Source organism: Puccinia triticina, chromosome 5A (assembly GCF_026914185.1).
Source record: "Puccinia triticina chromosome 5A, complete sequence".
Taxonomy (NCBI): domain Eukaryota; kingdom Fungi; phylum Basidiomycota; class Pucciniomycetes; order Pucciniales; family Pucciniaceae; genus Puccinia; species Puccinia triticina.
In genome coordinates this window covers 3727662-3754651 of record NC_070562.1, presented here as the reverse complement: position 1 = coordinate 3754651, position 26990 = coordinate 3727662, and the positions used below count along the sequence as shown (strand labels likewise).

The 26990-nt window shown below is 46.5% G+C and overlaps 5 protein-coding genes across 5 annotated transcripts; 1 reads left to right on the top strand and 4 right to left on the bottom strand.

Annotated features, from left to right (window-relative positions):
- Positions 1-1300: 1300 nt before the first annotated feature.
- On the top strand, positions 1301-1550 carry PtA15_5A472 (uncharacterized protein; the record flags this gene model as incomplete). Its single annotated transcript, XM_053169237.1, has 2 exons — positions 1301-1438; positions 1497-1550. 2 exons carry the CDS (start codon positions 1301-1303, stop codon positions 1548-1550), a joined length of 192 nt encoding a protein of 63 aa, XP_053020454.1.
- A 12841-nt stretch (positions 1551-14391) lies between these two features.
- PtA15_5A471 (uncharacterized protein) lies at positions 14392-16979 on the bottom strand (the record flags this gene model as incomplete). The annotated part of the gene is made up of 11 exons (XM_053169236.1): positions 14392-14419; positions 14544-14577; positions 14649-14723; positions 14799-14821; positions 14916-15005; positions 15100-15288; positions 15364-15676; positions 15785-15986; positions 16074-16184; positions 16288-16632; positions 16875-16979. 11 exons carry the CDS (start codon positions 16977-16979, stop codon positions 14392-14394), a joined length of 1515 nt encoding a protein of 504 aa, XP_053020453.1.
- A 2160-nt stretch (positions 16980-19139) lies between these two features.
- PtA15_5A470 (uncharacterized protein) lies at positions 19140-22015 on the bottom strand (the record flags this gene model as incomplete). The annotated part of the gene is made up of 11 exons (XM_053169235.1): positions 19140-19435; positions 19509-19551; positions 19624-20113; positions 20197-20448; positions 20553-20661; positions 20772-20860; positions 20994-21095; positions 21175-21299; positions 21413-21586; positions 21661-21822; positions 21938-22015. The coding sequence occupies 11 exons, from the start codon at positions 22013-22015 to the stop codon at positions 19140-19142; spliced, it is 1920 nt and encodes a 639-aa protein (XP_053020452.1).
- A 2278-nt stretch (positions 22016-24293) lies between these two features.
- On the bottom strand, positions 24294-25279 carry PtA15_5A469 (uncharacterized protein; the record flags this gene model as incomplete). Its single annotated transcript, XM_053169233.1, has 2 exons — positions 24294-24551; positions 25007-25279. The coding sequence occupies 2 exons, from the start codon at positions 25277-25279 to the stop codon at positions 24294-24296; spliced, it is 531 nt and encodes a 176-aa protein (XP_053020451.1).
- Positions 25280-25883: 604 nt separating this feature from the next.
- PtA15_5A468 (uncharacterized protein) lies at positions 25884-26160 on the bottom strand (the record flags this gene model as incomplete). The annotated part of the gene is made up of 2 exons (XM_053169232.1): positions 25884-26077; positions 26139-26160. The coding sequence occupies 2 exons, from the start codon at positions 26158-26160 to the stop codon at positions 25884-25886; spliced, it is 216 nt and encodes a 71-aa protein (XP_053020450.1).
- Between the last annotated feature and the right edge of the window lie 830 nt (positions 26161-26990).

Below are 26990 nucleotides of genomic sequence, written 5' to 3'. Positions count from 1 at the left end.
CCGGGCAACTCATATGCCCTGTGAGCGACTGACCGGCTCGATGGAACTTCCTGTGATGATTGACCCCAAGGATCCGACTCGATTTATTGCACTCAGCCCTGATAGAATTGCCCTTTGGGCAAGAGCTATGGTGAGTTTTGAGCAGTTGAAAAGAAATGTGAATGTTTTTTAATCTTGTGTCCTCTCTTCAGGCCCAGAATCCAGAGATCACCGAGCACAAACCACCATCATCCCCGGCATTCAAATTTCAAACCAAAGCGGAGTTCAATGGTTCTTCCAGCCGCGAGTCAGAGAATAGGGAACGCGAATCTAGTCCCGTCAATCAACATCAATCTAGTCCAATCAATCGGACTCGGGAAGCAAATTCGGATTCACCTGCTTCACGCAGAGCCCGCAGGAACGCTAGAACCCCTCCAAACATCTCGCCAATGGCAGCCGCTTATGCGGGAATGGGTGGACATATCGCACCACCCATGGCTTGGCAAAACTCGCCCTGGGCATGGCTGGCTGCCTCACCGATCCCGTTTAATGCATACCCTGGAATGCCAAACTTTGGCATGAACAGCTTGGTTCCCCCGGTTCCTCAACCTGACTTTGCTCAAGCGAACCCGATTCAAACGAACACTGCGCCTGTTTCCTCACCGCCCCCCTCAGATGTAACTGTTGACATCACCGACTACTTGACGTTCTGTCACGTTGATGTGAACTGCGAACAGGTCCAAAATGCTCTACTCGAATATGGAATCACACACTACGCTGAGTTCGAAAACTTCCAGGCACAAGAGTTTGAAGACGTTGGCGTCAAAAGGAGTCATGCTCGTTCGCTTGTCAACAACATTAAAAAATATGAACGTAGTCTCAAAAAGCGCCGTTGATAGGTTTGCCTTTGTCCAATTCTCTCACTTTGCAATCTCAAAGAAATGCTTTTTCGATCAGAATCTTGTGTTATCTTCCAAAAAATTAAGAATCTCGAGAAAAAATGGTTGTGGTTGTGTCTCATGAAATATTCTGCTATCATTCATATCAATCTCAATAAACACAAGAGATCTAAAACAAAATCTTGTTTTTTTTTCAGTCTGTGTCTGACCAATCGGTCTCTACTTAGTCTCTACTCTAGCTTCTCAAATAAATAGTCACATATTTTTTTTCTTACTTTATCGATCTCAATAAACACGAGAGATCTAAAACAAAGTCTGACTTCGTTTCTTGGGCAGTGAAACCTGGGTAGACAAATGAGAAGAGAGGTTCAAGAGGCGTGGCCGTCAGAATTGATTGAAGATCGATCGGGATGAAAAAAGAGATGGCTCACCACGATTGGCGATTTCCCAAACCAGCCGAGCGAGCCCACCGCCTGAATCTAAGACTCGGATGTCACTCCTCCGGGACCCGCCGCCAGCCAAATGCTCATTCGCGAATCGATCCAGTCTATCTAAGATCGGTGAATAGAAAACCAGAATTTTTTTTCGCCAGAACAATTGTAAATGTATAGTTTCTAGTCCACAATTGCCGTATTGGAGGACAAGGGGCTCTTGAGAATTGATGTCGGATGAGTGTGCGGTCCTTGGTTCGGCTCCGAGTGTTGCGGGTGCTGATGTGGCCACGGGCGTCTAGCTTAAGCAGCCTCTCTGCAGGTGTTGCGGGGGCAACACTCTCTTAGAGAGGCTTCTGCGCAAAGTTGGTTCGCTTGAAGGCATGATACTGGCTGTTACCGGCGTCCTCGAGGCTCTCCAGCGGCTCAAAAAAACAAAAAACAAAACAATTGGAAATTAACATTGGTCCGGCCATTCCGGCCACACACACCCCCTCCACTCTATCCCACAAAGAAGGAGCCAAAGGTCCCACAGCAACAAAGCCTGTTTCCACTCGACCCCACAACACATGGCGAGGAGACAACGTCGCCCCAGCTGCACACCATAGCGCTCTTGGGGATGGGTGGAGGATGTAGTGATGTTTTTGAATGGACAATGTGATGGACTTACCGGCGGGAACCAGATCCCGATGAATTGTGCGAGTTCGGTCGGGCTGAGATGAATTGCTGTCGCCGATGAAGTGAGCAGGTTCCGTCAAGCAAACCAGATCCCAATGATAATTATGAGTTAGTTCCGTTGGGCCGAGATCGATCGTTGTTGCTGATGAGGTGAGCGGGTTCTGTCGGGCCGAGTTTGATGCCTTGATTTTTGGTAAATACATGTAAGGCAGCACCCACAGCAGCAGGCTCGGGGGATTCCTGCGTCTGTGCGCCGGGGGGGAAAATGAGATTGGGGGCAAAAAAAAAAGGTCGCGCGCGAAAAAAAAATTTGAAAAGGCGCAAAACCGCAACTGTTTACACAATAGCTGTACCTCATCGAGGGACATACACATGTACTTCGATGAGCTGGCCGGTACGCACCGGCCGGCCGGTTATCAAGCTGTGCAAAAGGTGACCAGCCAGATGACCGGTCTAGTGATTTGGATTATAGAGTAATATTACCCCGGTGATATCCGCCCATGACATTTCGGGGGGCCGCACAAGTTTTCCGGGGCCGCGCGAGTTCTCCTGGAAAACCACTGGGTGTGGCTGCGGAGGAAACCACACCCGTTTGCGGGTGGTGTAGGCTACCAAGTCCATGCCTGATGTGATGATTTTGACCACTGAGGATTACAACATTTCAACACACCTCCTTAATCCACAGTGGGAGAATAGGAGACCCTGAAGTCAATCATTCCTGAGCTAGTCTATACAATGAGAGTGCATATTGCATAAGTGAATTTTGCATATTCCAAAGTAGGGTTATACCCCAAAGCTGCATGTGGCAGAAGTGGATTTTGCATATTCCAAAGTAGGGTCATACCCCAAAGCTGCATATTGCATAAGTACAATATTGCATAATCTCATGTAAATGCATATCATGCGCATAGCATATTTTGACTGTTAATCGTGTTAAAACTAACAATGCATTTTGCAGACGCTTAGCAGAAAATGATTGACTTGGGCAGGATTTGAACCAGCGACCTTAGCTTGAAGCTAAGACACTATACTAGAAGTGCTGCCTTTACCAACTAGGCTACCAAGTCCATGCCTGATGTGATGATTTTGACCACTGAGGATTACAACATTTCAACACGATCTACAACTGCCACTACAAGAAATCCTTTGGGGTTTGAGATTATTGAAGCTAAGCTAAAACACGAACACATGGCTAAGAAACGAGCGTTGAAGGCATCTACAAAAACAAAATCTAAAAGAGTCAAGATAACGGGCGGCGATGATATCGGATCTTCCAAACAAGAAGAATCACTTGAATACAGCAACAAGTCCGGCTCCAGCGATGGCAGTGATGGCGACGATGATGATGACGTCAATGACAATGACAGTGATAAAGGTGACAGCATTAAAGGCAAAATTGTCAAAGTGTCCGATGCAGGAGTGACAGTGTCTGTGAAGGTAAAGCTTTTCATTATCATTTGTCTGATGTTTTGGTGTCTGCAAATGACTGATGTGAGCTTTGATCAGCCTGACTACATTTCCCAGATTCCCGTACATCTCCAAGAGTTCATTCTCGATATTTTCAATCCCGCTGGCGATGGGAATTGTGGATTTCACTGTGTGGCCAAAGCCCTTGGTTACCAAGAAGATGGGTGGTTCCGTGTCAGGAAGGAGATGCTCAAGGAAGCAACGGAATACCGAGCGGTCTACTCCAAACTACAGGGCGGCGACGAACCCATGAAAAGGATTGTTCAAAACCTTCAGGTGGAAAAAGAGGCGACAAGGATCGAGCCCAACAAATGGCTTTCCAGCTTGGATCACGGTCAGATACTCGCCAACACTTACGGACGTCCAATCATTTTCCTCTCTCTGAAAGATTGCCGCACCTACCTTCCGTTACGCATTGGTCCCTCAGGCCAATCAGACTCAATTTATCTACTCCACATCAACGATAATCATTGGGTTTTGGCCAATGTGGTAGGGAATGATGGTGTGAAACCCATCCCCCCTCCCGTCTTGGCAACCCGGGTGACTTCACAAAATGCCAAAAGCTGGTTGACTCACATCCAGGCGGGCCTTGCTCTCTTCTGCAAGTCCCTTGCCCGTGCTTGATTTTTTTTCTTGTTTTTTTGGTGTTTAACTAGAGGCTAAGGCGGCTTCGCCGCTGCACTCCCAGGTCTCAGCATCTAAGCTGTATGGAATAATTGTGATCCTCATGAAGTGATCTCTGGATTTACTATTCAACAATGGTGTTCAAATTTGAAATCATAAATTTGTAAGCATAAAATCATAAATTCACAAAGCTTTTGAGTGCTGCTTTTTTTTGTACTGTTTGAGAATTAACACACTCCTTTAAGTGTTTGGGTGATACATCTTTTTTTTGGCTTGAAGGTTTATGATTTCATTCTAGCCTAAGTCTGCTGATGGAAAGCCTCTTCCTGAGGATATACATACATATGGTCTTGTAAGCGTGTCTGGGCACATGCCCAACTCCTTGGCCAAGCAACACTGGGGGTTTTTTATGTGCCCAGGGGGCTCGATCAGGCAGGATTGATGAGAGGCAGCACTTTGCACACAGCCAAGTCCTGCTTGGTCAGGATCAATCTCTGGGCCAATGGAATATGTGACTTGGAATGCACACTGCACATGCCAGTGATCAGACTCTGGCCCTTGCCTCTGCCTTGAAAGGCAGCAACAACATACCCTTGAGGAGGTAAAATGTTTCTCCTTGATGGCAGGCACAGCTTTTGGTGGTGTGGCACCCTCACTTGAAATTGGCCCAGCAGGGCTTTGTCCCAAACCCAGCAAGCTTTTCCATGTGCAAAGCAGGGGTTGGGAGTGTGTCAGGCGGGCTTTGGAATTGGCTAAGCAGGCTTTGGGATTGGCCAAGCGGGCTATGGGATTGGCCACACATGCTTGGCCGCTTTTTGGCTGAATTTTGGCATGTGCCCAAACTGGCTTACAACACCATACTTCAGGGAGATATTAGTTAATCATAGACATTGATCTGACCAGATTGATGTTTTCAAATTTCTATTAAATCATCAAGGGGGTAGAATATACTTCTAAGATTGAGATCCCATAGTTCTCTCAGGTTGGTCTTTAGGCCGCAGTACATTTTAATTGATGTCAAATTAATATTCCCTGAATTAAAAGTAGTTCCAGCCTGAATGTACTCCAAAATTTTACTATGTGCACTCCACATTTTTGGCTTTTCCTCCATTTCTATGTGCAAACCAAGCCTTGCAATTCAATTTACTTTTCTGACAACTTTGCTTGTCTGAGAGGTTGGAAACATCCTGAGGGTTAAGTTTGATGAAATTTGGGAAAAATGTAAACAATTACAGAGACAGCTAGCATGCAAGGCTCAAGATTGGGCATTTGAGGTTGTGCATGGATATCACTTGATTGCAAATGGTAAAAATCTGTTGGCATCAGTTCAAATCCTGGTCCATCTCTAGAATGAATCATTGTTTGCGCAGACCAATAAGACTGCTAAAGTGTCAGGTCACCATGATTGAAATCAAGTGAGTGTCCAACCTTGTCAAAAAATCTTGAAAGATGAAGATTGTGTTGAGATGTTTGTTGATCTGATGTTTAGATTTGTTGGTCAGATATTGGAGGAATTTACAGAGAAATTAGCAACTTTGCAATCTGAGGTGGATGGGTGTTGTGCCACATGTGTAGAGAAGTTGATCCCCTCTCGATGACTGGCACAGATGAGAGGAGGTCTCGATGACTGGTGGTCTGTACCGGTAAATTGAGGAGAGGTGTAACTCCCCTCGATGACCGGATGGCGAGGAGATATGAGTCCACTCGGTGACCGGTAAAGACCAGTCATTGAGAGGAGAATGAGTCCCCTCGATGGCCGGTCTGACTGGTCATCGAGAGTTGCGACTCCCCTCGATGACCGGCACAGACCGGTCACGGGGAGGATATCTGAGCTGATCTGAGTCCCCTCGATGACCGGTACAGACCGGTCATCAAGAGGTGTGACTCCCCTCGGTGACCGGCGCAGACCGGTCATCGGGTGGAGATCTCAGTCCCATCGATGACCGGTGCAGACCGGTCTTCGGGAGGATATCCGAATCCCCTCGATGGCCGGTCAGACCGGTCAACCGGCCATCGAGGGGTGTGAGTTCCCTCGATGGCCAGTCAGACCGGTCATCGAGAGGAGTGCTCGATGACCGGCACAGACCGGTCATCGGGAGGATATCCGAATCCCCTCGATGGCCGGTCAGACCGGTTCCCTCGATGGCCAGTCAGACCGGTCATCGAGAGGAGTGAGTCCCCTCGATGACCGGTGCAGACCGGTCATCGGGAGGATACCCGAATCCCCTCCATGGCCGGTCAGACCGGTCAACCGGCCATCGAGGGGTGTGAGCTCCCTCGATGGCCAGTCAGACCGGTCATCGAGAGGAGTGAGTCCCCTCGATGACCGGCACAGACCGGTCATCGGGAGGATATCCGAATCCCCTCGATGGCCGGTCAGACCGGTCAACCGGCCATCGAGAGGTGTGAGTTCCCTCAATGGCCAGTCATCGAGAGGAGTGCGTCCCCTCGATGACCGGCACAGACCGGGCAGCGGGAGTGTCAGATTGTGAAACCCAACACGGAGGAATTCTTAAACTGTAAGCTCCTCCTCTCAGGGAACCCGTGCCGCTGTTGATGAAACGAAACCAGCCACATCCCAAAACTGATCATGTATAATAAAAACTTCAATTACCGCAGCTTTGGCAGGCGTTGTTTCAGCCCCCAACCCTGGCCCCTGGTCAGGTGCGGCGCCAATTGGTTCTGAACCCTGAGTACCTCAGCGAGAAGGAATTCCCAATTTGTTGGGCCTCTAACCTGTTAGTACAGTGAGAATCATCTATAAAAAGGACTGCTGCTCAGCCAACAAGCTTACTCACTCGTCCCACCTTTGCACTCTCATCACTTCTAGCGCTTTCGCTCGACTAATTCCAGCACTTCTGCATTCCACATCCTTTAAAACTAAAAAGCCAAACAAAACACTAAAAATCATCTTGATTTCTCTTCATCTTGCTTGTTTCTACAAATACTTTTGGAACTTTATATAACCTTGTTAATTCTCCGCCTAAGGGCATCACACCAACGAACTCGCGTTTTCTTAATAATTCTCAACCTTACACCTTCTTCCTTACTTTAACCAAATTGCCCTGCATTCCTCCTTACGCTACAAAAGCTTGTTAAACTCATTCCTAAAATACCTCGCCTGTCTCAGGAGGCTCCTGGTCCACTTTACCCTTGCTCTTAGGTAAGAGCAACCATTGTTCTTCCCACAAACTTTTCTACATTCAGACGATAAAATTCTTGTGAAATAAAAACTCTTAGTTCTTCTGATTCTTGCAGGGAGGAGATCTGATTCACCCTGAGGAAAAACCCTCTCAAGCTGACCTGTAAACACTCGGACGAGTGTGTACAGGCCAGCGTTCTGTCTGCCCAGGTGGAGGGCCCTCGCAACACGTTGTGGTGTTCAGGTGGTTGCAAAGGATTTCTGCAACCAGGGTTTTTTTCACCTGGTGTCATATGCGAGCTGGGAGCACCTGAGTAGTTGGCATATTCCCTCCTTGAAGGATTGTTCCCGCGCGCGCGGGAGCAATCCTTCAAGGGTGTGTTACACCCACCCAGCGGCATGCCAAACTTGCCAAACATGGCAGTTTGGCTGCCATACCTCGCGCGACTTGAAGTTCGGATTTCGACTAAGTCGGAATCCGACAACATCCCACCTCTCAACCACCCCAACCAGCCCTTAGGTTAGGTCCTGGGTTAGGTCCTGGGAGGGATATGAAAAAATGTTGACAAGAGGAACGAAGTCGATCGACTGTAAATGGCAGCGAAACTGCCATGTTTGGCAAGTTTGGCATGCCGCTGGTTGGGTGTAACACACCCTTGAAGGATGTCCCCTGCGCGCGCGGGAACGATCCTTCAAGGAGGGAATATGCGGACCGGTCGGGTGGCTGGGAGATACTTAAAGGGCTGGGGTGAAGCTGTTTGTCCCCCCAGGGGATCTGGTTTCGTCCCACCCCCTCCCTGAAGGCCCCCTATTTCACTTGAGTAGGCCCCTTCCTGATTTGAAAAAACAAAAATTCTAATCTTGAAAAAAAATTTAAACTTCAAACTCACACAAAACAAAAAATATGACCACAATCAAAACACACAAAAAAATAAAATAAACTCAAACAAAACCAAAGATTTACACTTAAAAAAACAACTCTAAACTCAAACAAAAAAACAAACTTGAACTTTTCAAACTTAAAAAACACAAATACCAAACTTTTATTTTTTGGCCTGCAATTTCAATGAAATGCAGCATGAACCCATGAAGTCAATTTCTGTGAAACTGTGGTTTTAATAAACTTGGATTTTTCTTTTCTTGCTGACTACACATGCATATATAAATAAATAAAAATTGTCTCAAGAACTTGAACTTTTTCAAGTACGATGAAAGCCTGTACACCACTCATGGTTTTCTCCCTAATTTACCCCACAAATTCAATCACACCCCAAGATGCACCCCAAGTTCTTGGTGTGCTCGGGGATGCACCCCATTAATTTTTGAATTGGGGTGCAAATCTGTTGACCAGCGGTTGCTTTTGGGGTGCGCGCACTGTGCACACCAATTTACTTGGGGTATAAGAGGTTTTACCCCAAGATTGAGTCTCTGTGTCCCGGTACACCAACTATTTTGGGGTGCTCAGGTGAATACCCCATGCAAACTGGGGTGTATTTACCAGTACCCCAAGCTTACTGGGGTACCCAACTGGGTACCCCATTTCTTTGGTGTACATGAAGCAAAAGCTTGGGGTGCATTTAGCATGCCCCATTGTAAAAAAATAAAAGGAAGGTGAAGATGCAGGTGGGGGAGTCTGAAATTATATCAAAAGGAGGGGCAGATGCAGGCGTACCAGCCACTGAAAACTTAGAAGGTTTGGGATAATCAGGGTTGAGTTCTGGTGGTTCTAAGCAAAACACCACCAAAACAAAAATATCTCTCATGCAAGAAATGTAGATTAGTCATAAGTCCCTCTGGCAAAGCCTCAGGCAGGGGAGGGACTTAGTTAAGTTTGTACCTGATTGTGAGGGGAAGTTCTCCATTGATCACTTTTTTTGCAATAGATTCCAATTTCTTGGTATATTTATGGTATTCAAAATTGCATAAGATTTTTTTACATAAAATCATAAACTGCAATTTTGGCTGGGAGATGTCACTTTAAGGGCCGGTACCATAGGGCATGAAAATTGAAATTTTCCAAATTTATTTGCCTCAAAATTTCTTGGGACAAAAACTGAGCCTAGCCAAAATGTAGGCTTGAGCCCAAATGTGACAAATTTCAACATTTGAACCCTCCGCTAGTTTTCAATTTTTGTGTACAGGGCAAAAATGATTGAAATTTCTCAACATTGAGGCCCATGGTACAGGCCCTAAGTTTTATGCACGCTGACATCTCCCAGCCAAAATTGGCTTTATGATCCAAGTTTATTAAAGACACAGATTTTCCAGAACCCTCAAAAAAAAATCAAGGGTTCCCCCTGTAAACACACAAACTGAGAAAAAAAAAATCTTGAGTTTCCCCATTGTACAAAAAACCAATGCAAAATCCACAACTTTTCTATATTAATCAAAAAAAATGTAGCACTTCAAATTCTCAACCTAGCCTTCCAACATCAGTATTGCTGTGCGCCCAGGCTCAACCTCCAGCCCGCGTCAAGCGCACGGGTCAAAAAGGTTGGACGTGAAGGCCCCCGGCCCGCAGCAAAGGCTACTGACCAGTGGGGGGCCCACTCTTTGCCCCTCAAACTGCGCACGTGCAACAGCGGAGGGGTTGAGGACAATGGGTAGCTGGAAGTGCAGCATCCCCAATTGCCCTGGGGAATAAAAAGTTGGCGATCACTCTCCTTTTAACTTCTTTGGGTCTCAAATCCTATCACACTATTGGCTACCCCTCCTGCTGCCGCTATGCCACACTGCCACAGCAACTGTTGCCTGAAGTCTAGGTGTCTCATTGAGGAAAACTCAACCGTTTTTTGCACCTAAAGCTGTTTCCTTTGCACTAGGCCACCACAACCAGCCCTTTTTACTCGCGTCGCCAACAACTGGTTGTCTTGTCCAGTCAAAACATCCTCTTGTAAGCCTTACCCCACCCTATCCGGTCTTTTTTTCATCATCTTGGCGCAATGCTAGCTGATCGAACTTAACTAAGTCCCTCTCTTGCCTGAGGCTTTGCCGGAGGGACTTATGACTAATCAGGGATTCTTGCATGAGAGATATTTTTGTTTTGGTGGTGATTTCCTTTGAACCACCAGAACTCAATTCTGACCATCGTAAACCTTCTAAGATTTTGGTGGATGGTATGCCTGCATCTGCCCCTCCTTCTCATATAATTTCAGACTCCCTTGCCTCAATCTTCATCCCTCTTTTATTTTTTGAAAAGTCTCATTTTTGAAGAAATTGACCGGATCACACAGAAAAGGTCCGAGCGCGCTCAGCCAAAGCGCTGTACTTTTATTGAATTATTATTTTCTCAATCCAATGTTTAAAAACTTTGAGTTAAGAAATAGACAATCTGAAAAATGTGTAAAATATAAGAAAAAGCATGCAATGTATAAAAAGTTGGTCTTGTGAATGATGGTTGAGAATTAAATGAGATACGGCGGATGTAACAAAATGAGGGCTGAAATATCCGGTTCTCTCACGCGAGAATTCCTGATAAGTCATAAGTCCCTCCGGCAAAGCCTCAGGCGAGAGAGGGACTTAGTTAAGTTCGCTAGCTGATATTGTGTGAGGTTATTGTACATCCAAAATCTATTCAGGCCAGTATCGTACTGGTGTTGCTACAGGTGACTCATCTAACTGCACGCGGGGCTCTCACGCCAGGAATCATGGATTGCACACAAGTCCCTCTCTGACGGGAGGTCGCACTCCGCTTTGCGTCCCTGCCCCCCGGCAGGCAAGGGACTTGTGCTAAGTTCGCCCAAAACTATGCCTGGCAACAATACCTCCGCTCTCCCCGGGGCTCCTCAAACGCTTCAACGGCCAACCCCCCCTCCTACTTCCCCTTCCACGTCCTGAGACCATCCGCACCGGGCGCTAAGTTAGCCCGGATTAGGGCACTTAGTTCGACCCCGCACCCGCATCGGGTTGGATCAACCGGGGATCAACTTGACCCGGAGCTTGGTTTGGAGCTAGTGGGGTATAAATCTAGCCCCCACTAGTCCTTGGACTAACCTCCAAAATGCATATGCATCATGCTCAATGGCATGAACTCTATGTGTTTAGGTGCCAAACACATACCATACAGGCACCTAATCACATAATCTCCAACAGCCTCGGACCTCCCAATCTACACCAATGCAGTCGGCCACTCGGATTAGCCTACTCCGACCGTAATCCGAGCTAGTTAGTCCAGACTAACTTAGCAACGGATGTGGATGCTCTGATGATCAGCTTTGACTCCAGAAAAAATCATGTCCTCCCCGGCGTCCTGCCCACCCGCACCTCCCTTGACAAACTCAAAATTACTAATCGGGCGGCTGGCCTGCCTTCCTTGTAAGCCATTATACCTTTACTAACCTCCTCATCGGACGCTACCGTGGATGACATGTTGTTTCATCATTTGTGGTGCTGTCAGCAGACAAAGACTCTGGCAAGAAGGATGAGGTACTGGATGCATTGGCCAAACAACCTGGTCCATCGCAAGCCAAAGAACAACAACCCACAGGTCCATTTGCATCGAGCTTGGATAGTCAGGCGCCCTCGGCCTCGTCGGCGTTAAATCTGTGAAGATATTGAGCTTATCCCGCACAGCAGACAAACAAAAGTCAGGGCTCTCCGTCCGAGGGCATCTTTCCCCATTAATGGACATCGAGATGATCCAGAACCTGATTCTCTCCACACAGCGACACGACGTTCCACCACACACTGCAGCTGCTATAACTGAATAATATAGTGGCCATTGGTCACCCACGAGTTTGAAGGAAGACCTGCGTTGGATGAGCGTCAGCAACTCAACCGCCTCTTCTCCACGTCGGACGTCTTCACCAATGATTCCGATCTATTCCAATGCAATCTTGCGGCTCTTGCTCAGCTCCTTCTCCAAGCAGCCCACCCCACCATGCCCGTAGAAGCAGCGCCCGGCCAACTTCTCCCGCAAATACACCGCCTCTAGCGTCGCCCTTCTCACGCCTATGGTCCGAGCCCATGATCACGGTGGACCGGCGACTGTGAACGGAAGACTCCAGGTGATCTTCCATAAAATTATCACTACTCCATCCCAACCCAAGATGAGGGCCTACACCCAAAGCAATGACAAAGAGGAGAGCCGAGGAACTAACTTCCAACCCTTGAACCCAATTTGGAAAAAATACCCACCCTGATCACCATCAACACAACACTGGTTCGCTACGCTAACCATAGCGGTTAGTGTAGCGTAGTGCAGCGCAAATGCGCTATTTTTTAGCGTAGCGTTAGCGCAATTGCACGGATATGTGCTAACTCTACGCGCACGCGGTGCGCAGCTATTTTAGCGGATAGCGTAGCGTTAGCGCAGATGCGCGCAATTGCGCTAACGCTAAACATGCAGGGCGCAAAAGAGCGCGCGCTACGCTGCGCTACAGCGCCTTTAGCGGGAAAAAAGGGCTTTTTTTCCGCTAAAAGCGCTGTAGCGCAGCGCAGCGTAGCGTAGCGACTGTAGCGGCGCGCTGACACTAACAAAGAATTGTCGCGCTGTTAGCGCCGCTGAAAATTAGCGCAGCGTAGCGGCGCTAACAGCGCGCTAACGCTATGCAAAACAGATGGGCGCTTTTTGCCGCTACGCTAACACGTAGCGCTGAAATAGTGTAGCGTAGCGTAGCGACCCAGTGTTGATCAACAGCAGCATAGATGTTTGTCTACACAACTACTCCCTCAAATTGGTTCAGTGTGTACCCTCAATCATCCCTGGTTCATTGTACTTGGATTTCAGTTTTGTTTTGTGTATGCTGTGTATTTGTTTGTTTTTGTTGTCCATTTACTGACATACATAGGTCAGTGTAATTATGTCAACAAGTCGGACGTCATTATGTCCACAGATCCTAACAGCTGTGGTGCACCTGGAGAGAAACGGTGGGTAGTGTCAACAACCTCATGGTGGACTCCAGCTGGCTCCTGATGCTGATACATGTACCACAGCATCTTTGATCCTTCATATCAATATTGGGCTGGTTCCTGCTTATTACCCTTTCAGACAAAGCCATGATGCTATATATGGAAATAAAAGAGCATATCAGACCTGCACCTTGCTTTGAAATGCTGAAACAACTGGAGAATTGAGAGTGGCAGATTTGCCAAGGTCAAACTGAGTTTTATATGCTTAAACTATAGAAATTAGTCAAATTTACTTAGTATTGATGCAAGAGGTACTTGAGAAGCAGGCTAAAGGTGTTCAACTTGAGAACCAATTTGGTTGAGAACTGATGATGAAATTGCTTGAATGAGAAAACAAACTTTTAAATAGCAGATAAATATTGTGCAGACCGTGATTACATGATATGCATGAGAGGTGCATAATAATAACAATATAAGAAAATGAAGTGACAGTCATGGGATTGTGAGTGACAGGAAAGGGAAATTGATGTTAAAGTAAGAAAGAGAATTCCAACACTACAATCTTATTTGGAGCAAGTTTTGATCATCCCCTGATCTACAGGTTTAGGCCTGGCCCACTCCCTCCAGATTAGCTCACATATTATCTGATTTGGAAAAAAGTTTTTTTGTCTGAGAAAATAGCACTGCTTGAAACTTCATTCTGTTTTGAAATTTGAGGCTGTTCAGATATATTGTGCATGTTCTTTGAGGCTCTTCCCTCCTGAATTATCCAGTTCATCACATAAAAGAAGTGGGGTGGGGGTGTGGGTTATATTATTTTACCAAAGTGCAGCGGCGTAGCCGCCTTGAACTCTAGTTTTATGTAAACAGTGACTTATGCAATTTTGAATACCATAATTGCCAAATCAAGTCAATGATACAATTATGAAAAAGCAACATACATCCAGGTTTTGTTGAAACTACTAGTGCGGAATTGAAAGTTCAGCACTCGCGATAATAATAATAAAATACCTTGAACATAAGCTATTTTCATGCGTGAGGGCCCAGCCTGATTTACGTATGAAAATAATGATAACAATAATCAGATAGCATGTATTTTCTTTATATATTATACTCGTATACATTGTATATCGCTCAGTTCCACCATGAAAAAAATCTCCGCTTTAAGAAGAATGATCCTTGAAATTAGCAAAAAAGCAGTGGACAAAGCTCAGAAGTTATGTATAAGAGTCAGAGTTAAGATGTGATCGGTCAATTTCTCGCCGTTCTCTTTACAGTTTTGCGGCATTTGATTGCTGAAGGGGTACATAATCTGAGATCCCTAATATAGAACTGATTGTACAGGCCATCTTATTCGAAAGGTTCAAATCAAACAAGCGATCAATTCAAATCAGTAGGTACCCTTCTTCATGAAGCGTTTTTCCGCTCGCATACCTCATGACAATAATATATACTCACAATATTTATACTGACTTATATCCCTGTGTAAATCTTTGGTATCCAGCATCTGTGAAAACCGGACCAGAAAAACTACAGGTAAGTTTATAGTTTAAACACATGTTTACAAGGAGAGCTTACGTTTGGTGATAAAGTCATCTAAGCCCTCTGGACCTCGCGAGCCATATGCGTACGGTTCCGGCTTTGGTTTTTCCTCTGGAATAATTGGGAACCAGTCGAAGTAAAGAGATGTCCAAGATCATCATTTTCTTTGGAAAAAAATGTACTCACGATCGATGTAGTGTAGTAACGGCCTGTTCCATCGACCGTGAGTTGAAAATTTGGACAGGTGATCAATTAATTGATACTTCTTTCAATGAAAATGATTGGGCAGAGCGTTGCGCGTACGTGAAAATTTTCCATGCAATTTCTAGCTCATCGTCTCGAACGAAGTTTGATCGATCTCCTTTGATAGCGTCCAAGATCAGGGCTTCGTAGCTTTGTAAGATGAAGGCAAGCGGATTAATGAACAAGAAATTTTTGTTCAAAAACCAGTCGCTTGATCTCTCAGTTTCATGTTGAAAAGACTCACGCCTCAGGAATCTTCAAGTCGCTAAACCGTCTTTTGTAGGTCAAATCCATTTCTGTTGAGACTGATTTCATGGCCAATCCTGGCGCTTTGGCATTCATCTTCAGGTACACGGCTTCTCCCGGCTGAACTCGGATTACAAGCTCATTTCTAGCAATATCTTTAAAGATACCTTGGGTGACGTCCTTGTACCTGATGGCAAACAATGATAACAAAGTGAGGAGTAAGCGTTGTATAAACACCTGTAAATTCAAACCCTGACTCAACTGAATGCGAATCTCTGTTTTTTGTTCGTTAAGAGCCTTTCCAGCCCTTAGAACAAACGGCACACCCTCCCACCGGGGAGAGTTGATGTATAGAACTAGTGCCGCAAATGTGGGGCAGATAGAACCTTTAGGCACAGTATCATCATCCAAGTAACCTGGCTTGCCGTCCGCCCCGGTGTACTGCCCAAGCAGAGAATGTTCTCGCTGAATAGGGGGAATAAATCTTAAAATCTTGACTTTTTCATCTCTGATATCCTCCGCAGAGAATGAGACAGGTCTCTCCATCGTCAACAGAGATAGGACTTGAAGCAGATCTTTGAATTTGGGAGTGTTAATCAAAAAGGAAGTAGTAAGCAAAGAATAAGATCAGTGGCTCATCTTTTTCTGATATCAACTCGGTGAGATTCTAAAGCGAAACTAACGATTTTGCATCACGTCTCGAATGATTCCAAACTCATCAAAGTAGCCACCTCGCCCTTCCGTTCCAAAAGGTTCTTTGAATGTGATTTGGACGTTCGATATCAAGTTCTTGTTGAAAGAAGCGTCTAGTATGACATTTCCAAATCGCAGCACCAACAGGTTCTTGACCATTTCTTTACCGAGGTAATGATCGATCCGGAAAGTCTGAGAGAAGCTTGCTGGGTCATTAATACCCGAGCTCATCTAGGCATGTCAAGTATTTATCACCATCAGGGGGACCGTTGTGCTTACCTCTTCTTCCTTCCACAATGCCTTTAGGTTGCCCATCAGCTGACGACTGGTTGGAAGATCCATACCAAAAGGTTTCTCGACGACAATCCGATTGAATCCATTGGGCGAGTACTAAGAAAAAAATCGAGTCAGGCGACGAAGGCCCTCCATGAGGTGTTTTGAAGTTAAATCCAATTCCTCTATACTGATCATATTTGACTGGATTATCACGCACGTTATTCTTCTTCAAACCGTTCGCAACGTCGATGAAAACACTCGGGGGCAAGGCCATATAGAAGATTCTGTGACGATCGGAGCCTTTGAAATCCTTCTCCTTTTCCTTAATGACCTCCTCTAGCTTTTGGAAGCTGGCATCTTCGTTATATTGACCGTCAACGTAACTGCAGATCCCTAGATATTCCTCTAATTTCTTCTTCATCGCCGGTATGGGTGCTTTGATACATTGAGATACTCGTTTGTGAAACTCCTCTTGCTCCATCTTTGTTCTTGCATAGCCAATTATTCGTGTACCTGCGGGCAAAAATCCATTGAAATATAATCCGAAAAGAGCTGGGAAGGTCTAAATGAACAAGAGGGATAGAAATGAGTAAAATCATACAAACTCTGCAATGAATAAAAAAAGGAGATAGAGCATGAGGGGCCGAGTAGAATAACGAAATTTATGGATTGTCATATGAAATCAATCCGAAGATAAGTGCCCAGGGAGGATTCTGGAGGGGAGAGAAAATGAAGGGAGAAACTGGGACGAGGAAGAGGAAGCACAGAGAAGGACCCATATCCATATGGATATATTAAACTGACCTTTTTCTTTGCGAGATCACCGCTGGCCCCTAAGACGACGATGATAGTGTTTTCCTTTAGCTGTCCGGCATTTGAGCCACCGCACGAGGGGATGTCGGAAGCCATGTAGGGTGCTGAGCGATCGCAAGTGAATCTGTTTTGGGGAGGACGAGTGGCAGTGGGCTGTGGTCGGCCGAGGTTGGGACCTGGGGAGTCTGATGTGGATTGGATGGTGAGGAGGGTGAAGGGTGAGCCTGTCTGTTCTAACTTCTTGGTGGGTCTTTGACTTTCAGGGTGGATGGTCAACAGAGACCGAAACTGGTTGCTTGGCTATAACAATTATATAACTTGATTAGGCAGAGAAATGAGGACAAAACCTTTTCTCAACGTGTAAAGTCAGGTAAAATCTATCGATCGAGTCAGATCGAGTCTATAGGCTATGGCTTTAGAAAGCAGCACACTGAGCGATGACGTATGAATATATGAGGATAAACATGTATGCGCTCACTCTACTGCGAAGCGGGTCACCTAAACCAGCCTATGTAAACCCATACATCGGTCGCAACAGACGGTCGCTTCCCCATATTTTGCTGTTGTTTTATTTTCCTAACTAATGAAAGGAAAACAGTCCGGACGATGGATACCAACCCCATAAACACCCTGTTGAAATTTCTTGTTGCAGACAAAGTGAAAATCTGAAAATGATTCATATGGATATTGCCAAGGCCACAGAGCGCTCGCATGGATCCTGGATTCCTGATCATGGATCCTGGCAATAATTAGTTTAAACTTTAACCTTTAAGGTTGTATTTATGAAGCTGTCGATTACCCAGGATTACCCCCGATCAAGAATCAAGGCTGAATTTGATGGAACGTCCCGTCCTCTAGGCTCTGAGTCTGGAGCCCAAGGACTCGAAACGTGTACTTTTGTCCGTCCCATTTGCGCAGAGCAGTACAAAAACTTATCAGCTCACACAGGGGAGGAAATAGGAGATAGAGATCGATAAGCGACTCGCAGCGGATCAAGACATACATGGGTCTTGTTGAAGTTGAAGTGGGGTTTTGATTTGTTTCAATAATTGTGTTTTCCAAGATGGAGAGACTTGGAGTGGCCATATTAGCAATAGGACTTGATTTCCGCAAAAGGTTACACCATTCGGGTCTACAATGAGACCTCGATGGGTCGCAGGTCTTTACCTCAAGATGATAGACGTAAGTTTTTAAGCCCTGCAACTCAAGCACCTATGAATCCGCAACAAATCTCAGCACTTGCACCACACCCAACCCAATTCAGTATCCCTTGCCGCTTCAATTCCATGGAGACTAGTATTTAAATAAACGATCTATCGAGAAAGATAAATATCTGTGACACGCGCAATCTACGTGCAAAGGAGCTCAAGAAGCACAATGCTTGATTTTGGTCTCAAACAAACTCCCAAAAACTAGGAGCCTATCAAGGGGTGACAGTGTGGGTATAATCGACATCGTAAAGATAAAATGGGAGCCCGCCAGGCGAGGTTTGTATGGAAGCAGAGGGTGCGCTAAGGAGCGAGCCACCTAATGACGGGATCTGATTGAGATACATATGTACTCGAAGAGGACCAGAAGCGCTCCTTTTCGAAAAGAGACACCCAGACAGGAGAGATTGAAAGGGGATCAGAGAAGCCATAGGAATCAGGATTCAGATCATCTTCTTACTGGATCCACCAACCGGACTTTTCCGCACAGGAGTCGCGATCGAGCTGCCCCTCCATGCACAAGCAGTCGGAATGCCAGGCTCACCGGCCTGTCTGCTGTCTAAAAGAAAAGGGCGCATGTCTGCAGGCCAATACATAGCAAGCTTCCACAATCTCCTCTTTGCTCAAGTATGACTCGAGCCGCTTGACAGAACGAGCTGAACACCCAGGTCCGCTCAAGAGGATCGAACATCAAATTTCAGGCGCACCAGGCCTTTCGATCGAGAGGCGTGAATTCAGTTGGGGGAAGGGTGCTCAGTTCTCTCTGTCAATGTATGTATCTGCGGAACCTCTCCACTGCCACTTCAGCGTCCGGATTGCACGGGCAGCGCGAGCAGCAAAACCAACCAAGCTTTATTTCGTTTGATCTAACCATCAAGCTGGGGATATCTAGTGATGCAAGTAAAATATACAAAATCTATGAGCATAAATGAAAAAGACGTTTTTTGTCAGACCACCACGCGACACATTTCCAGTTGCCTACGCAAGATAGGATAGACGACCCATGGGAAATAAGAAGCAGGTGGGAAGATAGGTGGCTGAGCGCATTCTAGTGATTCCCGGGGCCGGCGCCACCAGCGCCGAACATAGAGCCGAGATCGCCCATGCCCATCTGTTCCATCATCTTCCTCATCATCTCAGGGTCCGGCATCTGCCCCCCTCCGAGTCCTCCGAGTCCTCCGAGTCCTCCGAGTCCGCCTAGTAAAGATCCTAGTCCGCCCCCGCCAGCGCCCCCTCCTGCTCCGCCCATGGCCGCCGCGGCTCGTCGAGCTCGGGCTGCCGCTGAGGGCTGGCCTCCCGTCCTTTGTGCCGCCTGAGATAATGCATAGAATGCGTCCACTCCACCTAGTGATTTGTTCATTTAATACATGGATCAGATACGAGTTTAGTTGACACGGCTTATAAGAGTGGTGCTTACCTGCATCCTCGATCTGCTTCCGTACATTTGCTGGGGCCTGACGCTGTAGAGAAGTGAAGGTTTATCAGGATGATAAACGTGTATACGATCAGAAAGTTAGAAATGTACTACTCACAAGAACTTGTGAGCGCTGAGCAGGTGCCATCTTGACCAGTTGCTCGATCGTTACCTGCTGTTGCTTCACCTTGCCACCCCGGCTGCCCCCCATCATTGCCTTGGACTGTTGCTGGGCTTGTTTCAAAGCCTGCTGCTGTTCCCATTTCCGCTTGCCACCAGCGCCCTTGACCATCGTAGCAAACATAGCATGCTGCGCCAACATCCCTTCCACTTCATCGACGCTGGTCCCACTTCCTCGCGCTATTCTGAGTACTCGTGGATGAGGCTCCCTTGGTTCACCGTCCGCAAGTTGACTGGTACTTTCCCCCGCCCGTCGCTTTTTTCGGAAAATACTTCCGTCTGAATCTAACTCTTGCGGTGACATCGCATCAAAAATGAAGATCATCCGTTTCATCTTTTGTGACATCTCGTCACCATCCCCTCCACCCAACCCGGCCATTATGTTTGACATTCCTGGTATCATTGACGCAATCTTACTAATCGAGCCCCTGTGTCAAAAGAAATCCGTAACAGAAAATAATCAACATGAGATAGACATCAGAATAGCTAATTCCAAATTGAGATAGCAAACATTTGGGTTAAGTTGGACATTTGATCTCGAAGATCTCTGATCGTGAATACTCCGCGCTCAATCCTTTGCCTCATTTCTTCACGATTTTGACTAGGCGTAGCTGATTGAAGGTCTTGCATAGTTTCCAAGAACTCGCCAATATCGCCCATGCCAAGGAGCTTACTAATAAATGGCTCAGGGGCAAAGCGTTCCAGATCGTGGAGATGTTCGCCGGTACCAATAAACATGATTGGGGTTTGAGCTGCTGCGACACTAAAATTTATTCAGGCGCGGATATCAAAACGGCCAGAGAATAAACAAGTATCATGAACGATTTGACCATTCGTGTTTCCTGATGGTTGGTATAAGAAACTCACGCAGAAATTGCACCACCTCCTTTTGCATGGCCATCCATTTTCGTCACAATAATTGCCCCAAAGTCAGCGGCCTCCTTGAATGCACGTGTCTGAGCTTCTGCGGCTTGGCCTGAATGCTTCAAGATCAACCGAGACATTTCATGTGAGTATGTGTAAATTGAAGTGGAGGGCCACAATAACCAATAATACGCTCTTTAGGAAGCGCGAGTCTAAACGGACCGATAGCGCCGTCAAGAACCATGATGGTTAGATTGGGAGTCACACCCGCAGAGATTTGCTTCATTTCCTCAAATAGCTCAGTTTCTTGACTGTCAACATGAGCGGCCAAATGAGTGAATGGGTCAATCAGATGGTTAGCTTAGAAAGGCGGGAAGCTGAAGATTTGGGTGTGATATCACAAGTGCTGAAATCAGGTTGTTGTCGGATAGGAGCAGAACTCACCGATGGCGCCCCGAGGTGTCGACAATGATTACCTCAAACCTTTCCCGCTTAAATCTGGTGACACCAGCCGTAGAGATTGCAATAGGATCTGTCTCGGTGTGACTGGAAGGCAGAATGGGTGAAGGAGCTGATCAGATTAGACTTCAGATTTTTCAATGGGAGGCCGGTTCTGACGACGTACGAGCCGTAGAAGGGGATTTTCGCTTTGGTAGCGTTCTGTTTCAATTGATCAAAGGCGCCCGCTCTGAACGTATCCGCACAAACTAATGCAGTTTTAAATCCTTTGCGCCTATAATACACAGCCAACTAATTCACCAAGCCCGGTAGAAGATGAAAGAAATATCACAGGTGGTGAACGAAGCGGTTGAGTATTTGTAGTCATTCATGAAGGAAACCGAGTGAGGAGTTTGAGAGCAGACCTTCGTACAGCTCGTTGTCTTTCCGCTTCCCTGAAGACCCACGAACATTATAACGTTTGGTTTCCCCTTTTTAGGCTGCCAGGGCGTATACTCAGCGGGCCGATTGGAGGAAGATGCGTGATCCGAGGGAGATCCAGTCGGACTGACGAGCGCCACGAGCTCATCAAAGACGGTCTATTGGTGGTCAGAACAAGTCAATCAGGAGCCTTTCCGGTTTTCTGAACTACAACGAGCTGGGCTCAACCTACTTTATGGACCAATTGCTTTTGTTTCACAGGAGATTGGATGAGCTTTTCGAGCTGAGGCAGCAGTTTGGACTTGACCCGATTCCGAAGATTTGCGACCAGGGTTACGTTAACATCCGAAGACAACAAAGCAGACGAAATTCCTTTCAAGAGCAGATCCAGGGCCTGATTCAGACAACAAGAAAGCAGGCAATACCATACAAAAATGGCAATCATTTGTATCAGCCAGGATGTCCATGAAATTGTCTTAGCAGGTTCAAAGGGATAAGGAATGACTTGCCTTGTCGTCAATCAGAGGCGTCCGTTGTAGCTCACTGAAGGCGGCATTGATCTTCTTCCCCAAGTCAGCTAAGACCATCTTGCGTTAGGTGTACTGTACTCAAATTGGTATCTGAGTTTCGATCAAATGGTGTGGTGTCCGACTGGCCGTGTACCTGATGGTGGCTCCAGGCTGAAAGTCAATAGAATCAACGGTGTTTGTGAAGCTGTCCCCCGGTGATCGAGCATCAAGACGGTGCAGCCCCGCACCCGGCAGCCTGCTGCCTGCCGAACTTGTGGAAGTCCCTCTTCTGCGGGGGGGCGGGCAGCTCCGAAGGAGGGACTGGAGTCTAAAACCGACTTACAACCGCGTCACGGTTGGCCACTTTTGGATGTAGCCGACTTTTGGACGGCTGCACCTCCTGGACATCCATCTCACCGGAGGTAAAAAGTTTGGTGGGAGATAGAGGAGGATTGTGCAGATCTGCTCATCCAATTTTCAAAAGAATATTCTGAAAATTGGACCAGCAGGAATTTTTGCAAGATCACAAAAATCCAAAAATCTGCTCTTCAGGATTGAACTTAAGTTGATTCTTGGCTTCTCAACCAGGATCCCTCCTTCACAAAATTCCTCCAAAATGTTTCTATTTACTATCCTGGGATGGCTGTCTTGTCCTCTATTGATTAGATAAGCAATGGTTTGGTTTGAAGAAAAAAAAAAAAGTCATGCTGGACTAAAATTGGCTTGTAAAAAGTCCTACACATACAGTTTTTGAAAAATTCAAGATCCTTCTTGATGGGGATGAAGACCCCCATCTTGGGCACACCCTGCCCAATTTCATTATCCACTGGGTGGCTGTGTGTATTTTACAGGATTTTTACAAAAAAAAGGACCTCAGAAGCCCAACTGTGACACGCAAGCATGCATGTTTTAGACACAAGCCTCTCCCGCACTTTGTGCGTTTGACAGAAAGGCTGTACACGCTTGGCAGCCTGCTGAACTGAACACCTGTGCTTGCGGGGTGCAAGCACCTTCACCATTAAAAAAATGAGGGGATGTGAAGCTACTTCCAGCCTTTATTCCAACCTTACTCCCAGGAACAATTGTTGAAACCCCCTTGATAATGACAAGGGGGCTATTTTTATTCAAGGGGTGTATTGTTGGAGTACCCCTGGACTTTCAACACATGTTACTGCAGGTTACTGCATGTCACCTGACACCTATTCACATCACTTTTTTCATGGTGAGCTTCCTGCTTGGGGAGGGACTTGAGTCAGCTTGAGTCTAATGCGAGCTTGACTAAGCCACTCATGGTGAGCAGGTCTGGGCAGTGGCCCAGTCTCACTAGAGAGGCTTACAAAAAAAAGTACAAAGCACTCTGGAGCTTTTTATAATAATTGAGTGGAGGGAAGATTTCTTATGAAGACCCTTGGTACTTCCTTTTATAATGTGTCATAAATTGCACTAGAGTTTAAAGCGGCTACACCGCTGCAGGGATGAAGCTCCAGCCAGCAACCCCCCCAGCTGAAAGCCCAAGGTTCAGCTGCTCCCCCTCTTCTAATCAGCTCTTCCCTTGACAGGCTAGCCAGCCTTTACAGCTTAAAATTTGGCTAAGCTGCTGCAAATCATCTCCCCTACTCCTCTCAGATATCTGTATTTTTTTACCCTGCATAGGCTACATCTGCGTACACTGTAGGAAAATCAAATTTGATGAAATACTCCCCCAAACTGACAGGATCTTTAGAAAAACTCAGGCCCCGTTTGGACGCCCCAAATTCAGTTATAAATCGCGCAACTTATCACCAGGGGTGCTCGGGGTATAACACCAAATTTATATGTGTTCGGGACGGCCAATGATATTGAAAAATTCATTACTCCATATCGCAGGCCATTTATATCCCCAGCCATACCGGAAATAGAGGTCCTAACCTCTATTTCCAGGTGATATATGGCCATTGGTATACCTAGGAACATGTACACAACCTCTGGATGGTGGAAATAACCTGCAACTTTAACCTCTTGATGAAATCAAGAATCAATTTATCAATCAAGATCAGCTCCACAGTGATAGCAAATAACCTAAAATTTTTGATAAATTATCTTTCAAAGCAAAAGGATCATAATACATATAAAACAAGTTTGAGGTCAAAGGAGGAGGTTCTATGGATGGGTGTGTCAAGAAAAAGGTTTCACAGATACTACCATACTAAAATCATGAAAATGAAAGGCAAAGGAAAAAGAAATTACTTTATAATTCAAGCTAGATTCATGTCACAGACCAGGTGCACCACCAACTTCCATTCAACATTGACACTCTCGTACAACTCTCACAGTCCACACCCAACACACATAAGATCAATTTCATGGAAAAACTCCATTAAAACAAGTCCACCCTAATTGTTTGAATCCAGAGGGCAGTAACGGCAACAAAGGTGGATGCCTCAACGTCCAGCACGCTGGCCACAGCCAAGCAAGCCTTGCGGATATTGCCAAGGCCAAAGAAGAGCATGACAGCGCGCTCAAGGCCGATCCCGCCGCCGGCGTGGGCCGGACAAGCCAGCCTGAACCCATCCAGATATCCCTTCATCTGCGCCGGATCAATCCCCGCTTCTTTCATCCGGGCCTTCAGGAGCTCCTGGTTGTGGATCCGCGCCTGAGATTATATCTTCGCCTCCTGCTCGCCAGACCCATCTTCTCGTTAGCCTCTCTCTTCTCTCTTTCTAACGGGGAGGGGGATACTTAACTCATGAAGAAATAGTAGCTGTTACTCAATGTCTGACAAATACATTCAGGATTTTTGGGTTTTGGAGGTTAGTTGACTCTTTAAGCAGAAAACGGAGAGAACAAAGCTCAACTGGATTGACCGGGTCTGGCATCGTGTAGAAGGGTTGGATGGCTAATGGAAACTTATTGCTTATGTAGTAATCTGGTGGTTGAATGATTTGATAATATCCAATTGTTTTTTTGCTGATGTTGATTATTGGAATGGCTGCTTACCAGTGTGATACTATATTCAAGGAGCGAGTTTTGCCCTGGCGAGAAGGAGCTCAGGGATTTCTGCTGCTGCTAACAAGGAGAACAAGGACGGACCTTTTCCTTGATGAGTTTACCAAGGATGTGTTCCTGCTCGGTGCCCATATCCTGACCAAGCTGGATATCAATGCCGTTGTTGATGAGGATCTGGACGGCCTCCTTGTGGGACAAGCGGAGGGTCTGTTTGAGGAAGGTGAAGTCGTCGAGGGGGTTCTGGGACTTGATGGTCTGGATCTCCGGGGCGGAGGAGGCCTGGAGACCTCTGAAGATGGACAGGAAGAGTCTGTTGAGCAGGTCGACGGCCTCGTGGTAGTGTTTGTTGATGGCCATCTCAAGATTGAGCCCGATGAACTTGGCTGTACACACACACACACACCCAGGACGGCGAGTTCTGTAGGAGTTTTGGAAGATCATGATCGTAACATATAATACTATTCCGGGTGAAAACGAGATGATAATTGCTTGTATGGAATTGAGGATGTCCTGTTTGATTGGATCTTGGCAGTGGTATTTTCCTCCACAATTGACAAATCTCGAGATTATTGCGGCAGTAAATATCAAGTTAAAGATGTGAAATAGCAGACCTTTTATCAAATCAATCAAACAATCAGAACAACAAATATCACAGAATCAGAACTTCATTCAAATTCTGAACAAAATATCAAAAGGATTCAAGTGTGCATACCGAGGAGTTTTAGTAATATCCGCTTGATTGGGTTCAAATTGAGAAATAAATCACTGCAATACAAATTGTCCAGTGCTTGAAAACCTGTGAAGAGATGACAATTGGTTTTATGCAGATGTCAGAACAGGCTGCACAATTCAATCAGCCAGGAGTTTAAAACAATCAAAAAAAGTGATAATCATTACTCAACTTGATTCCAAGATTAGGATCAACCCATAAATCAGGAAAGATAATTTCAAATGGACTCGATTAAATGTGACAATAGGTGTTCGAGTTCTCGGCCCAAAAGACGGGGCTGATCTCGTAGACGCGGTCGAAGTTGGCGGCAATGGCCAGCTGGGGCGACTGGGCCAGGAAGGCGGTCTGCTCAAAGTAGCCCAGCTTGAAGACGCTCGCGCCGGACTCCGTCGCCGCGCCCTGGATCTTGATGAACTCCTCGTCGTCTAGGAAGCGGCGGAACAGGTTGCATACGCGCAATTGCACCCCAAAGGTTGCTTGGTTGACCGGTGTCTGGGGCGGGGAACATCTTGGTCAGCTCAGTTGTGTTTTTTTGTTTTTTGTTTTTTGGCTTATAACTTACTCGGAGGTCAAGGACTCTGTTATCCAAGCAGGTATTGGTGCCGACGGTCACGAACTGTTTGCCCTCCTTGGGGAGCAGGTCGACGGGCTGGCTGGCGTCTTCAAGAAGGAAGGGCAGCTTAGCGGGGCCTCAGCGAGCAGGAAGATCTGCTCAAGCTTGATCTCGAGCTTGGACTGCAAGCAGGTCTTGACGTCCTCGACGGGCGCCTGGAGGTGGCCCTCAACGACAACGATGGACTTGAGCGGGATGCCGATGGCCCACTTGATCATCTTCTTGGACACGCTAGTCTCTGTCATGGCTAGGATTGCTTGGAAGGTCGCTGTCTGTTGGGTTGGAATTGGTCCACCTGGAGTCAAGGTCAGGGCGCAACAAGGTGCAACGGTGGGTAGGGAGCTGGGTGTGTTGTACGGCGTGGCGGCATTGGCAAAGCAACAGTTCAAAGGTGAGTGCCGAGTCCGTTGTGATGGGTGGGATTGAGCTTCACCAGAGGATTGCCTATAAATAGGAGGACACTGGCATCCTTATTTACCCAGGCGGCTCTTGAGCTGTAATTCCAGCCCGGGGTTGCCTCACCCCCGTCCGCTGTTGCATTTACGCAGTCCGGCGGGGGATACTCAAGGACCCCCCTGTGCTTACGGGCTGGGGGTCTTCCTCTCACCACTTTTTAAACCTGCTAGACAGGGATGGGTGGTGGGACATGATACATCAGCTTGCTGATGTTAGGTGGCAGGGTGTGGGCTTGTTTTATCATGTTGTATTCTAGTTTTTTTTTTTTT